Here is a 15,651-nt window from a genome sequence, read left to right as displayed (position 1 = left end):
CTCAGGAGGGTGGCTGGCGTCTCCCTTAGAGATAGGGTGAGAAGCTAAGTCATCCGTGAGGAGCTCGGAGTAGAGCCGCTGCTCCTTCGCGTCGAAAGGAGCCAGTTGAGGTGGTTCGGGCATCTGGTAAGGATGCCCCCTGGGCGCCTCCCTAGGGAGGTGAACCAGGCACGTCCAGCTGGGAGGAGGCCTCGGGGAAGACCCAGGACTAGGTGGAGGGATTATATCTCCATCCTGGCCTGGGAACGCCTCGGGATCCCTCAGTCGGAGCTGGTTAATGTTGCTCGGGAAAGGGAAGTTTGGGGTCCCCTGCTGGAGCTGCTCCCCCCGCGACCCGACACCGGATAAGCAGACGAAGATGGATGGATGTTGTAACTTTTCAAATGTGAATATTTTGCTGGTTTTCTTATTCTGATGATAGTACAGTAAGTTGAATATATATTTGGGTTTTGTACTGATAACTGGTCAAAGATTAAGAATGCAATTTTAAAAGTTCCAAGAAATTGTGTCATTTTGAGATTTTTTTTCTAATATTTCATAGAAGAGCAATTTGTTGAACTATTAGTTAGTACGTTAGCAGATCTAACTATTCTATTATTCTCCAAGCCAACTACATAAATGGCGATCATAGCCTATTGCTTAATTTATACTAAGAAGATGAGAGATCAAATTTGAACGGTTTAAATTAGGGAGCAAAGGAGGAGGGGTTGAGCACACTTGTCTGTGGCAACCATAGACTATATACTGGTGGCAACATACCTACCAAACACTGCATGAACAATGAGTTGAATTTAATTTTGCTGGTCTGGAATTTGTTAGCACTAGAAATGGCATTTAGCAACTCTTCAAAACCCAACTGCTTATAGTCATGGTAATAAATAAATACACGAAACAAAAATTTGGATGACTGAAACTCGGGTCTGATATAAAAATTCAAAGGAAATTTGAAACTTAAATTTATATTTGTCAAATTTATAAAAAGGGTTGTGAGCAGAATATTGTATTTCAGTGTCATGTCAGTAGCTGTTCTCTGATCAGTCACGTAGTGGTACCGTTCATAACAGGCTGCTGAAAACTAAGGTAATAAATAAAACTGAAGACTGTACAGCAGAAAACTGAGGCTGAAGCATGGGTTTGCAACACAACTTTATTGAAACTCATGAAGCAACATCAATTTACAAACAAGGAAACAGGAGCTCATTGAACATAAAACGCTTTTTAAGAACCAAAATGACAGAAAAGATTCGAGAAGGGGAATAAACTCCCAAGGGTTGGACCAGCAGTGGCATTTTTTTTTTATACAAAAAAATAACTTATGAAATCTTTCAAGTTTACAGGAATATTTTTAACACATGGCTTGTGTAAATCGATGATTGGATTTACAGCTCAGCTTGTGTTTCAGACTTTAAATGATTTAATATTTCCAAATATCAAAGCAGGCATTACTTTGATTTAAGAGACAGGAAAAATACCACTGATGAAGAACAAAAAAAAAGAAAAAAGGACATGAGTGAGCTGGGGCAAATGCATTCTTGAATTTTCAGTGTGGTGCAAGTTAGTCAGTCACAGTCATTATGAAAGGCCTTTTCAGGATCGTATTGCCTGAGAGCTGCCTCTTGACACTCCTCTGGGTCCCTGACCAGCTCCACGCTTGTAGTTTGGTTGGTAACCATCCTTGAGCAACAGAGACAAAAAAAGAAAGGAGACATTTTAGAAACTACTCCAACATACAGCAAAATCACATAGCCAGTGTGAAGTCTGAATGATTCTTTCATACCCTCTGATAATTCCCATTTGAGTAATCCCGAGGTGTGTTGAACTGAGTCTGCCCATAACCGGAGTTTGAATTGTTGGCAAAAGGAGGACGATAACCATCATAGCCACCTGAAAATAGAAGATTTAAAACTTAAAATGCTTCTTGAGATTTACAATAAAATAAGCTCAGAGTTTGAATTGTTGGCAAAAGGCAATGGTACCCGATAACCATCATAGCCACCTGAAAATAGAAGATTTAAAACTTAAAATGCTTCTTGAGATTTACAATAAAATAAGCTCAGACTCTTGAGCCCCTTTAAGACATGCATGTCATTTTACATGTTAATGAGTGCTTGTTTTCATTTCACGCTCAAAAAAACACACAAAAACCCTATCCAAATTTTACTTTGATTGTGGTTGGATAAAAGTCATAGCAATTGCAATGGTCGCACCCCAATTTCCACCGGCTGCGTAATGGCTGCGGATCCGCTCCGGAACAACGGCGGAGTCAATAGGTTTCCATTAAAGTCAATGTGTGTATTTCCACTGACTGCAGAACGGCTGAAAAAACACAGAAGAGATGTAGCCCCTTGTCACCTTTTTCAGCCCTTCTGAGTTTCCAGCACAGCATATATTTTGTCCGGCGACTGTTGTCCTTAACAGCCCTCCTTGGAGCAGATACTTAAAGTGAGACAGGGACCCCCCTACATATTTTGCCGGATGCCAGAGACCTTTTTCATAAGCTATTAAAATATTAATTGTTGGCATGATTTTATAAATCATATTTTAATTCATATGTGGCACAGTAAATCTAGGTAGTAACTGAGGTGATTAACTGTATCTGTGGGCTGATATCTTAGAGACTACCTTACCTATAGGCCAGTGTCAGTGGGAATTTAATTTGCTAATAATATGTTGTAATTATGTTAAGGCATTTTATTTAAATTTTTTTGACACTAATTTGAAGATGAGGACCCCTGTTGAAGATCTGCCTTACATTACTTTTTACTTTTATACTTTAAGTAGTTTTGAAACCAGTACTTTTACACTTTTACTTAAGTAAAAAGCTTGAGTTGATACTTCAACTTCTACAAAAGTCTTTTCAAACCCTAGTATCTATACTTCTACTTGAGTAATGAATGTGAATACTTTTGACACCTGATAGTGCGGGACAGGAAGTCGAGCACAGAAACAAAATAAACCTCCAGTTAATTTTCAAAATAAAAAATACACCGTGCTAACATGGATCGTGGATCATATTTCCCTGCACTACACCTTGAAAACACAGCACAGAGTTGTTTTCCCTCTACTCGTCTGGATGGAAACAAACTGTTTTTGGTTTTGTGTTTCCATTCTACTTGAATTAGCAAGATCTTGTGGGTCCTCGTGACTAGAGCGGTCAGTCATGGCCGCAGCCGTGCCGCAACAAATCCGGACCTGGTGGGTATTGACGGATGGCGGAGCACCCAGGTAGGGAGCATTCAGTGGAAATCCGGAGTTAGAAGGTCGAGCTAAGTAACCTCTCCACAAAACTAATCTGAATTGAATCAGAATGCCTTAAAATTAACTTAAAAAGGCAACAGCAGCAATACACAGAGAAACTGAATGCAATTCCTCTTTCTTAAGAGCACTGTAATATATTTATCATTTAATTATTATCCTTAATACAAGACTAACATTTGTTTAATAGTTAATAAATTGAAGAGATTATTCTAATGTGAGATTAGTCTTTAAAAATGATTTTTTTTTCTAGTCGCACAATCTAGCGTAAAATCCATCCCTGACATAGTAGCCTGTTGGAAAACTGACACTTTTCCTTGATATCAAATACTTTCCAACTCAGTGATGCCACTTCTTTCCATAAAAGGTCCTGTTATGTCTGAATAAAGCCATAATGTAACTGACACCTATGTCTGAATGAAAGAAAGCCATAACGTTAACATATAAATGAAGCCAGCAATGTCACATATTCCATGTCTGAAAAGGGCTTCAGTGAAAATAAAGGACTCATTTGTGGCTGTAGGTTGTGAGCTTACCTCTGAATCCATTCGATGAGCCTCTGTAGCCATTGATCATGCCCCTGGCGTTGCGAGGTCCACCACGAGGCATTCCTCTGCTGTTGTAGAAGGACTGACCCTGCCTGACGAAGCCTGGGCCCTGCTGGGGAGGCTGTGGATGGCCTCCTGACTGGTCTTGGGAATGGAAGGCACCGACTACTAAGAAACACAGGGTTGTGTGTCCCAAAACAGATAAAAGTCAATCTCCAGTCATTACAGGAAAACAAATGTGGCACAATCAATCCAGTAAGTAAATAGTGAAGAAAAAAAAAGAAAAGAAAAATCTGCCCACCAGATTGCAGTTGTTCGGACTGCATCTCTGTCTGCTCCACAGGATGCTGCGGCTGGCTGCTGAAGGCTTGGTTGTAGCTGTTCTGGTATTGGCTGGCCTGGTTCAAAGCCTCTGTCTCATTAGCTGGTGGGACTGGGGCATTGAGGTTGAACACCTGAGGGAAGAACAACGTTCACATTGTGGTGAAGCCAAAACTAGAGGAAAGTTCACAGGCTCATTAGGAGTAAAGTCCATTACTCAGCATTTCCTGGATATAGCTGCTTCACAACAAACCCATACAACTGCAATATGATGAGAGGGCACGTAAGGGCTCCACAAGCAATTTCTAATGGAAGTCATTAATGATTTTCCATTTTGATTCCACTGGCAGTGGCACAAAGTCCTGCAAAAACCTCTTAACTGCATGACAGGCCAGATATTCTGGCCTTTGGGTTAACTTAAACATGAAATGCTTTTAATACAGGTATTATTTGATAACACTGGCAATTCTTCAGTAAGTTGGATTGATTTTTTAGTAAGTGTTGTCACAAGGGCCTTACTGTCTGCATTGACTGGAATGGTGCTGCGTTGACATTGATGCCACTGCTGTGTGGAGCTTTGGAAACGGGCTGGAAAACTTGAGTTTGAGGGACAGGTGGGAGAGCTGTAGAGGGAGGAGGCTGCTCTGACGACAAGGACATGGAGGTCTGTTGAAGAGCGGAAACACAAGTATGCTGATACCTGAGGTCATATACTTGGTACCAACCTACAGTTAAATATGTACACAAGGTGGGCATTTTGACTACTTTTAGTCAATTAAATACAGGACTGGGACTCTATGTATGCTTATGCGGTAGGGCTGTGCAATTAATCGAAATTTATTTTTTTATGATTTTGGTTCCCAACGATCACAAAAACAGAATAATCGAGAAAAACAATTATTTAGCTTATTACGTTTTGCAATTAAACTTATTTTCTCTTGTGTTCTGAATGAAAAAATAAAGTTTAAATAGGAAAAGTATTAAGGCAAATTTCCCAGATGTTTTTTTACTGTTGATTTAACTTTTTCCACTGTTTTTTAAGTTCAATAATTGCAACATCTTTCCTGAAGTTAACAAGTAATCGTGTCAAATTATCGTAATTTCAATATTGACCGAAATAATCGCGATTATGTTTTTTTCCATAATCGAGCATCCCTATTATGCGGTACCTTGCTTTAAACATTATAAAAATGTTTTGACCCTTTTTAAAATTTGAAATATGTCAATGCAATGTAATGCATGTTAAATAAAACCTCTTTCACTTAATAAAATAGTCTCAAGTTAGAAAAGTTTCCTGAATTAAAATCAGGTTGAATCTGAACAAATACCCAGTAAAATTTTTCTCACAAAAGGTACTCTTTCACAAAACAGCATGGTTTACCTGAATGGGGTCGATGGTTTCTGTTGAGGGTCGAGGATCTGGCGTGTGTGAGGTCTGATACATAGGGGGCGGAGTTGGAGAGACGATAGGAACCTGAAAACAGAGAGTAAAAGTCAAACAAATTCTCTTCATACCTTCAAACTCAGAAGGGCTGAAAAAGGTGACACGTGGATGACAATTTCCCATTCAAAACGGCGATTTTTGTTTGATTACTTACCTGTGTGGGCTCAGGTTGGACAGGAACAGTGTTGGGTTGCGATAGCCGGGACTCTGGGTGAACTAAGAAGATTTGAGCATTGCACCTTAGTAAACCAGAAAAGTAATTTCAAGCTTTCAAGTGTCATGTTTACACAACACAAGACATCAGAACTGACTTCTCTTTGATAAACGTACCTGGGGGACACACCATCTGTGGTAGGTCCATGTTCTGAGCAGATTTCATAGGCTGCGCTGAGACAATGGCAGGATCAATGGGCTGTCCGTCAAACTCCAGCATAGAGTCCTGAGAGCAGACAAGTGATGAGCACCATGCTTAATAGCTAAAGTAAAACGTCGTTCCTAGGACAAAGTTCCCACCTGCATGAAGTTGTACGTTCCCTGCATCTGTGCCATTAAGTCCTGCACCACCTGCTTCCTGACCAGGGGGTCAGCAGGCGGCACAGGAGACGCTAGGTTTAAGGGGTGGGTCTCCAGGGAAACAGGTGATGCCGAAGGCTGCATAGGCTGCTGCTGCATGGCACTGACTGTCTGAGAGTGGAAGAAAAAAAAAAAAAAAACAGGTGAAGAAGAAACATACAGGTGTAATAATTGGAAAGTGGTAAAGTGCTTATTAGATGCTACCTGTGGGTTTATATTAGTGGGTGTAAATTTATACATCGCAGCTAATAAGTAAGCATTCCAGTGTAGAAATTTCACACAAAAACCTGGACCAGTCGGCTCAAATTACACGCAGCAGACTTCAAATCATCACAAGGGATCACACCTTTACACACAGTACAGTGTAGTGCCCATAAGGGAATTCACCACCCTGTGCAACTTTGAAACATAGTAGATTAACTTATCTTTGACAATGTGCAACTGAACACTGCATGCTGACACTGTACAATACATACACTGCATGTCTTCCAGGGACACCATGGCCTTTTTGTGACTTTGTGGCTGCAGCCTAGGCTTCGGCGATCGCTTATATTTTCAAATAATCCAATCGTTGTTACTCAAAATGGTTCTGGCTACATTGCACACGTAACTGGACAAAACATTATGTGGAGTGGCTTCCACTTTAATCAATGAAAATGGCTACACGGCTTGGCTGTCCTGCCTCCTGCTTGACTGACATGCAGCTGTAAGCATATTGCTACATTTCCTTTTGACGATGCTTTCTGTGTTGCTGATAGAGTCTTGCTTCAGTAGCTTGACACAATTGATTGTCATATTCTTCATTACAGCTGCTAATTATCCGCTTTATATTTAAACCTACACTAGTTCACTCAACCACTCGTAGCTTTCTCCTTCTTTCAGCGACTTTCTTGCTAATCCCACAGTTGTTTATATGCTAATAGCTCTGTTAGCTACTTTAGTTTAGCAGTCAGCAATGGCTTCTCTCTCTTGTTCTCAGTTGATCTGCGGGTCAAATGTTTAGCTATTCCTCTGCCTCCTATAGTGATTATTTTACATGTAATAACTGTAGTTCATTTGCCATGTTGGAGGCGAAGCGCTGCACTAGGGAAACTATCGTTAACATTAGCTGCTGTAACTTAACAATCGCCGATATATACGATCTGATCTTCAATCGGCACAAATCTACTACCATTAAAACAATCATTTACAGGATTCTGTTGATCTGATGTCAGTAACAATCCAATACCGGCCAAATGGATAAAACATCAGACAAATACTTTCTAGTCTGCATCACTACCAAAAAAAGATGAAATGCCAAATTTTTTTTATTTCTGAGTCTGATATGATGCACTGACAAGTCTAATCTGAACATCACATTTTGAACCAGTTTGAACATGACTGAAGAAAATGCAGATGTCCTGTGATAACAGCAGTAGCCACTTAGCAATACAATGATTATTTGAGAAAAGGGCATCCATAAGAGAATTTTGTTGTTTGATGAAACATTCAAAGGTTTTTCATGCAAAAGTTTTGACTTACTTGAATTTCCGCATAGTTTATTATGCTATACACTTACCTGAATTTATAATTTTTTAAATGTGCTTGTTAGATTAGGATATACTTCTGCTAAAATACTTTGTGATATGGATTTTGTCCCAGCCAGCTAAAACCAGACTTAAAACTGAGGTAATTCGAGGCCAGATTGCTTAAGGATGCAATAAAAGTGGGAATCCGAAACTAGAGCAAAGTAAACTTCAATCCCAGAAAAACAACATCCCTGCAGCATACCTCTGTTTCTGTGGTCCACTCATCCCCTTGCTCCTTCTCACTGCTGCTGTATGTGCCGTCTGGAATGAACTGTCGGTTTATAAACTGGAGGGAAATAAGCAAAAATCAGCACAATGCTAAAAATAATATTATCAGCCCCAAGTCTTCACCGGAAAGGGGAAAAGGAATCTGACCTCTGTTGTTTCCATCGCAATGGGCTCTGTAAATTCCTCAATTATTTCGGTTTCTGTAAAGAGAAAATCTATTTAGAGAATGCAGTGCTGGTGTTTTTATGACTTCATTACATTAGCATTTTAAAAATAGCAAGTTTAATGTAGCATGACTTCAGAGAATGGTCAGGACCTGGATCAGCAGCCTGCTCTCCTGCTTCTGACGATTCAGCTGCTGCTGCTGCTGCTGAGGCTGGCTCTTCCTCCTCCTCCTCCTCTTCTTCTTCTTCTTCTTCTTCCTCCTCCTCCTCCTCCTCCTCTTCCTCTTCTTCTTCCTCCTCCTCCTCCTCACACACACCGTTTTGGTGAGATGGAACCCGGTCAAAGTACCCACTCAGCAGAACCTGGTCCAAAGTTTCTCTCAGTGCCTTGTCTAGCAGAATAACAACATAGTAAGCAATTTATTGGAAAGGCAAGTTGCACAAATCACAATGATCAAACCATTTTGTTGTGAGCTTGGAACTAATAACCATCGTTTAGGGTGCAGCGATGTTTAACAGATTTCACAACTCAGCTTGCAAAATAGATGAAGATACTCTTTAAAAAGTCCTTTAAACTCCTTAGTAATATTTAGAGGAGCAACAATTGGTTGATTAATTGATTGAAAACAAAATACAAATCTGCAACTATTTTGATCATTCAATTTTTGTTTGTCATTTTTTAAGCAAAAATACCAAACGTGATGGTTCAAGGTAGGGGTGGAACGGTACATGTATTCGTATTGAAAAGAAACGGTACGGGCGTCACGGTTTGGTGCATGAATTTACACAGAGAATACACGGTATAAAAATAAATAAAACTCACGTGCAAATTAATTAATGTAATGCAGAACTAATGTAATGTGGAACTACTGTTAGATAAGCGAGTTCTTTAGGGACACCTAATCTGTAGCCCGGCCTTAGCTCTGAAGTTCTGATTGGCGCCTATGTAGCCGAGCTCCGCCTATGTATGCAGTTTTTTGTCAGGTCGACGGTCCAGTGAGTGGGTCAGAGATAGCAGCACTAAGGACGAGTATGTAGAGTTAGAGGACCCGCCGGCCTCTTTAAGATCGCGAGTTTGGGAAAACTTTGGTTTCCCAGTCAGTTACAGTAGTACAGGCAAGAGAGAGGGGGATAACAAGGACTGTGTCGGCGTTGTTCAGCAGTTGTTGGGTATGTGAGTGGAAATACATCTAACATGCTAGCGCATATCCGATGCCATCCCCAGATGTGCCAATCACTGGAACGAGACAAAAAATAAAAAAATCTTCTTCTGTCCAACTTCTCCTCCCTACAGTGCTTAACCAGCCTTTAGATACACATACAAATAGGGCCCAAAATAAATTTACATGTCATCTCCAATGCGCCTGTGTTCATTTGTAGAGGAACCTGGCTTCAAGTATTTGCTGTATGTACTTGAACCTCGTTACACTTAATAGCAAGAATACTTTATCTTTTGTGGGGGAAGGTTTGTTATTATTTTATGTAATTTGCACTTTCATAAATAAGCGATGCTGTATTTTCAGCTGATTGTTTTATTCTTTTTACAACTTACAGCTGGAGTCTGGAGAAGATGTGGGGTACTTATTGTTTACTGTTTACATCTTACTTTACACACTTCAGGCAGCTAGCTCAGAGGAGAGACTGTATGACACTAGGTAGTACAGCCTGAGACATGCACAATAAAAAAGAAAAAGCTTGCCTTCTGCATTTTTTTTGCTTTTCCCTCCATTGTAGCGAACCGTGATGTCTGAACCGAGGTATGAACCAACTGTGACTTCTGTGTACCGTTCCACCCCTAGTTCAAGGATCTTAAAATGTGAGAATTTGCTGTTTTCTTGGTTACTCTACACCAACGTCACTTTTTGCTTTAGAATATCGTTATGGGCTTTTTTCACCATTTTCTTTTTATAAACCAAACAATTAATCAATTACATCAAGAAAATAATTGCAGATTAATAAAAAATGAAAATAGTTTTATTTTTTTCTGTTGCAGCCCTAGTAACATTCAACCAGCCACCAACTAAGATGACAATTATGAACAACGCAGCTATATTCTCAAAACATAATCTCAACTGGTGTGTTTTCAGTTTGCGGTTGATAAAAACATGAATTGATTCCAGCTTCTCAAATGTAAATATTTGCTAGTTTTTTGTAGTCTTCTATTATAGTTAACTGACTGACTATCTTTGTGATTGGGACTGCTAGCAGAACAAATAAACAAAAATGCAAATAGATGAAATATCCTATAATTATATACAGTGTAGGATCATTGGGGACAGGGTATTGGGGAGAAGTGAGGTGAATGAGGCCACACAATCATTTAAGTTCAGCTAACCACTGTACACATTGCAGCAAGCAAAGCCAAATACAGTGACAAACTCAACATTGCGTGCATGAAATGAACTAATTTAAATATCAACTTTAAAAGCTCCCCCAAAACTTGGTTTCAAATCTCCATATATAATCTATATAATTCAGTATTAAAACTAAATAAGCAATAACCAAAGCTTAAGTTCAGAAACAAACATCTTTAGGTATTATTTAACACACAAAAACTTCCTCCAGACAGTGTGAGTATGGTTTGATTAGATTAGATTGACGGTGGTCTGACAACATAAGAAAGGAACCCCACAACTATCAACAGTTCCTTAATCCTGATTGGCGCACAAATGTATGGGACATCATCTTTTCCCCAACTGTTCAGACGGAAAAAAAAAAAAAAAAAAAAACACAAAAGATGAACTGAAACTATGGCAACATCAAGATTACTCATGATTTAAAAAAGGTTCCACAACCTGGTAGGAGCTAAAGTGTCCTAAATTGCTGACTAGATAAGATATATATGTTACGATGACAATCATGACCCTAAAAAGAGCATTTACATTTTTGGCTCTTCAGGCAAAGCAGGTCAGTGTCATTTCCTTAACTGCCTTGTGCCAAGTAGTCTGCTGCTGCTTGAATAAATAAATAAATAAATATCACCCTGAGTCACCAAGTGGGACCTCCTTGCTGAGGTGAAAGGGTTGACTGGTGTCACTACAGTGAACTGGGTCACCAGTGTCCTAATATGGCTCCAGAGATCTGACCAGTGGAACCACCAGCAACAGGGCCACTGGCACCCTGCCCTGTCCCGCTGCTGAGTCAGGATAAGCCCACAGCGCTCAGCCCCCAAGCAGAATGCAGCAGTGCGAGTCCTGAGGCCAGATTGCTGAGAATGCAGTACACCAATATCCCCAAGTCCTGATTATTCACATCACTGCACACATGCTGCATTAACAAAAAAATGCACATGCTAAATGAACATATTAAGACTGGTAATGTCCTGTAGTACCTTATGACAAGGTTTTGTTTAGAGCATTTGACAACTTTATCTACCTTGCCTTGGGATTACTCAAATGTACAGTATGTTATGTTAATTTTGCCATAAATTACAGTATGACTACCACTCAATGATTTTATAATTATTTTCACTATGAATTGATTAATCAATCACCAGTTTTCCAGGGCCTGAGTTAATGTCTTCAAATTGCTTGTTTTGTTTGTACAAAAGCCAAAGACCCAAAGATATTTAGTCTACCATCATAGAAGACTAAAAAACAGCATAGTAGGAACAAGTGGATTTTACTTAAATAGAGAAAAAACTCTAACACAAATTCAGAAAGAAATTGTTAAGTTTTCAAAACAGGGGCTACAATATATTATAGTCAATACAATTCAATATTTGGATTCTTATCACAATTTTTTATTTTTTTAGTTGGTTTATGGTGAGTTACTTTATAGGGATTTTGACTCCTTTTAAAAATAATGTAATGTATTATTTTTTATTTAGTTTCTTGGTCTTCTCTCTTTTCTCTGTAAAATTGAATGTTAGCTAACTGACAGTTGTCTCATCTGAGAAAGGCTCCTTTCTGATCATGGATGTCTAATATAATATAGCAAATAATTTATGGTTGGATTATAAAATATGTCTGTTTCCATGAGTGGAATAAAAAAAAAGTGAAGTGAAATATTTAACTGATTATCAAAATAGTTGCTAATTAATTTTCTGTCAAATTACACTAATTGTTTCAGCTTTAAAATGCTGTCTGCTGAAAAGAATTAGCTAACGCAATCTTTAACCAAAATATTGAGCTCTACTGCTTGCAAACATTGGAGGCTCCAAGTTACATTTCACTTACACGTTGTTCCAACCACAGCCTTGTCCTTCCCTTCCAGCAGCTCCCAGAGGTGCACAGATGCTTCTTCATACTGGTCAACCAACCTGCAAGTATAGAGATAGGTTGTATGGATCCCCTTGTTAAAAAACACAAAAAAAAGTATTCTGCATTTCAACTTTATCCAGATATCAATGCCTCAGACCTACCTGACGTTTTGATCACGGTCTGGCCCCACTAGCTTGTAGAACTCGTCAAAAGCTGCGAGGTCTGCATCCGTCAGCGGCGTTGAGCCACCAACTCCCTGCTTCAGGTCCTGCCGCACAGTGTCCTCTCCCAGCCGGTCCAGGAGGAACTGCAGCTCCAGAACCGTCTTCAGCCTCCTCTGCTCGGCCTCTTCCCGCTGCAGCTGCTCCCGCCGTGCAGACTTCTTAACCACCTTCTGGATCTAGTAATAATATACATGAGCCACACAAAGTCAAGTTACTACAAGGCAGCCCAATTTATGTTACGTTAAATCTATAGCGTAGGTAAGTGTAGATACAGACCCTACGCCATAGCCTGATGTGTACCTCTTTAAAAAATGTAACTACACAGCGGCGTAAGCTCTGTGTAGAGCCCCCACAGAACCATAAAATCCACTAGAGGGAACATTTCACAAAACAGTCACCCTTACATCTTGTCCTAGTGTGATGAACGTCTTCTGCAACTCTCGGCCAAATTCTAAGTTATTTGTGATTTCCTGGAATTTGGAGAGGGCCTCCTAAAAAAAGACAAAAGGAAAAGAGACATTTTACACATTGCTAGGTTGTAAAATCTTTGTAAGAATAACAGGATTAGTTGTGCTTATGTACAAAATGATTAAGGCTTCAGTGCACCCACCAGCTGGTCCTGATTGAGACTCTCCCCTTTATCCTTCCTGACTTGATAGTCATCCAGTTTACTCTGTAATAGAATATCCAAAACTTCAGCTATGGATTGCTTCTAAGCGGGACACCTGTCATGCCTCATATTTTATTATTTTACTATGTTGTTATCAGGAAGTATCTGGAACAAATGGCTCTCGACAGTAATCACCTTTTTCTTCTCCATGTTGCGGACCTTCTTGTCGAGGACACACAGCACTTGCTTCATAACTTCGGACTGTCCACCAAGTGCAAAATTAATCATTGACCCTGGAGCGGATCCCACATCTGGGCTGGCAGACTGCACTGTCCTATTTGCGTTCATCGCTGAGGGCATCTAGAAATTAAAGTGTGAAAGGTTACTGTTCGGCGGTAACAAAGAGATGCACCCATCAATATAGAAATTGTAAAAATTCACAAACAAAGGATTAATTGAAAATAAATGTCATGAGCACAAGTTGAAACATGGCAAAACTATGGTTGAATAGACAAATATAATATAAAACTCAATAAATGCTGCAGGATGACTGGAATGAATGTCACGGGATTCGGGCTGCCTAGCAAACTATTTCCATTATCAATTATGTTGACGATTACTTTCTCAGTTTAATTAATCATTTGGTCCGATAATTGTAGAAATACACCAATCCAATACTCCAGATCGGTATCAATGCAGATACAACTAGCTCTTTATCAATGTCCTTATTCATTACTTTAATTCAGCCACAGCAGACCCACAACTGAGTTATGAGTACTTAAAAACAATTCCAATGAATTTCATACAGTAAACAAATTTTAAATTTATTTAAATTGCTTATTTTTATCTAACAAATAGCCCAAAACCTGAAGGTATCAAGCAAGCGAACCACCAACTGTTCAAATTTGAGAAGCTGTAAAATGTTTGGCATTGATTGTGATTGTTCATCAAAACTGAGGCTGGTTGATTTTCTTCAGTTCTATATAAAGAAACGCAATCTGGTATGATACAGTGGTTTTAGATAAATAGATTGACAGAAAGATAGATGCCACAGGAATCAAATGTTAGAGAGATTAGTTGTGTATTGACAAAAGTAAAATTTAATAACGAAAGAGGTATTGAGGTGACAAGCAAAACAGTACAGCTATGTACTATGACTGGGTGATATGGAGAAAATCAAATATAATATTTTTTAAAGAAATACTTCCATATTGATATCGTAGGGGTGCTTTCACAATATATTTACACAATGACATTTTTGATAACTAATAATCAATAACGTGGATTTAATGACTAAGTGGGTAAAGGCAAGTTAAGAAAATTACATCACTTTAACTGTAATGTTGCCTGTAAAACCAGAAAAAGACAACACTTACTTAAATATTACGATATCCAAAATCTAAGACGATATCTAGTCTCATATCACGATATCGATATATTGCCCAGCCATACTAGCTATGTACTACAGGTGGTGCATTATCAATCATCTGTTAGGTGTAAACGATATTCAAAACGTGAAGTATTAGTATAGCTTCATAACAGAATAAGTGCACCAGTCAGACTAGATTATCCATAAGCCTAAAAAACCCATAATAATAGCACCTGGCTAACTTCAGTCCGAGCTCTGTAAATTGGAAGGAGACGTTTTTGAACCCCGCATTTTTCTTCATCAACATGTTTTCACTATAACTGCAGCTACAGAGCTGTATCTACCACCTCTGTGGTCAGAGCCCCCCTAACATTAAGGCCTGTGTTATCTCAGAGGTTTTGGTAAAATGGCCCTGGCCACACAACCGTTAGCATAGACCATTGCCGTTAGCTAGCATCTTCACGCATTGCTAGCCTGGTTGTCTGGTAACGTTAGCTACAGCGACGCGTGCTAACCAGCACCCGGGCCGGGGGCTGCGTTACCTCGGTAGCACGAGTCCGGATTCACCCACCTTGATGGTATATATCCACAGGGGAGCTTGCTAGTGAATGTAAAAAAAAAACGGCCAAGTTGTTATTTTTGTTGTGTTGCTTTATTTTCTCTTTCACTCTAGCGTGGGATCCGCCCCGCCGGCCTCACCGACAACTGAGACGGTGCGAAAGACGGAGAAACTCTTTATAAAGGCGAAGGTCCGTTTTTAGCTGTCAAAGATATGCCTGAATAAATAAACTGCAAAAACAAACCTTGATAGAGCTTAGTTTTATAAATAATAACATGTTCATATATAACATAAACATATTAATCCAATTGTTTAATAACTGGTTAACCTTGCCGCAATTAAACATTATGAAGTTGCTATTTGTAGTCAGGCAAAACATTCAACAGCCTCTTGGCAGAAAATCTGCACAATCATTAGCTTTGATAAAGCTATTCTTCCTCTATCCCTCTGCCATATACAGTATGTTTTTTTTCTGCTGCAGCTGTCCCAACCCGCTGTAAGCATGTGCTGGTTTACAGATGCCTCACTACACAATTAGTCATGACAATACTGTACTATCTTTTCCACATCAGTTTTTACTTTTGGC

General features: G+C 39.4%; 1 protein-coding gene across 2 annotated transcripts; it reads right to left on the bottom strand.

Moving 5' to 3' along the window:
* Nucleotides 1–1,127: 1,127 nt before the first annotated feature.
* caprin1b (cell cycle associated protein 1b) lies at nucleotides 1,128–15,228 on the bottom strand. 2 transcript variants are annotated; one of them, XM_028586057.1, is made up of 18 exons: nucleotides 15,078–15,228; nucleotides 13,333–13,497; nucleotides 13,138–13,200; nucleotides 12,932–13,018; nucleotides 12,465–12,703; nucleotides 12,280–12,362; nucleotides 8,254–8,493; nucleotides 8,085–8,137; nucleotides 7,912–7,995; nucleotides 6,082–6,252; nucleotides 5,899–6,007; nucleotides 5,723–5,784; nucleotides 5,506–5,598; nucleotides 4,644–4,790; nucleotides 4,105–4,258; nucleotides 3,792–3,971; nucleotides 1,778–1,884; nucleotides 1,128–1,674 (listed from the first exon to the last, which is right to left on the bottom strand). In XM_028586057.1, exons 2-18 carry the CDS (start codon nucleotides 13,495–13,497, stop codon nucleotides 1,588–1,590), a joined length of 2,124 nt encoding a protein of 707 aa, XP_028441858.1. In that variant the 5' UTR covers nucleotides 15,078–15,228; the 3' UTR covers nucleotides 1,128–1,587. The 2 variants fall into 2 exon arrangements, with proteins under 2 accessions (XP_028441858.1, XP_028441859.1); XM_028586058.1 differs by having other exon boundaries at nucleotides 3,792–3,968.
* Between the last annotated feature and the right edge of the window lie 423 nt (nucleotides 15,229–15,651).

The sequence above is a fragment of the Perca flavescens genome, chromosome 8 (assembly GCF_004354835.1).
Source record: "Perca flavescens isolate YP-PL-M2 chromosome 8, PFLA_1.0, whole genome shotgun sequence".
Classification (NCBI taxonomy): Eukaryota; Metazoa; Chordata; class Actinopteri; order Perciformes; family Percidae; genus Perca; species Perca flavescens.
Note: the sequence above shows the minus strand (reverse complement) of the source record. Positions and strands in the feature narration are given on the sequence as shown.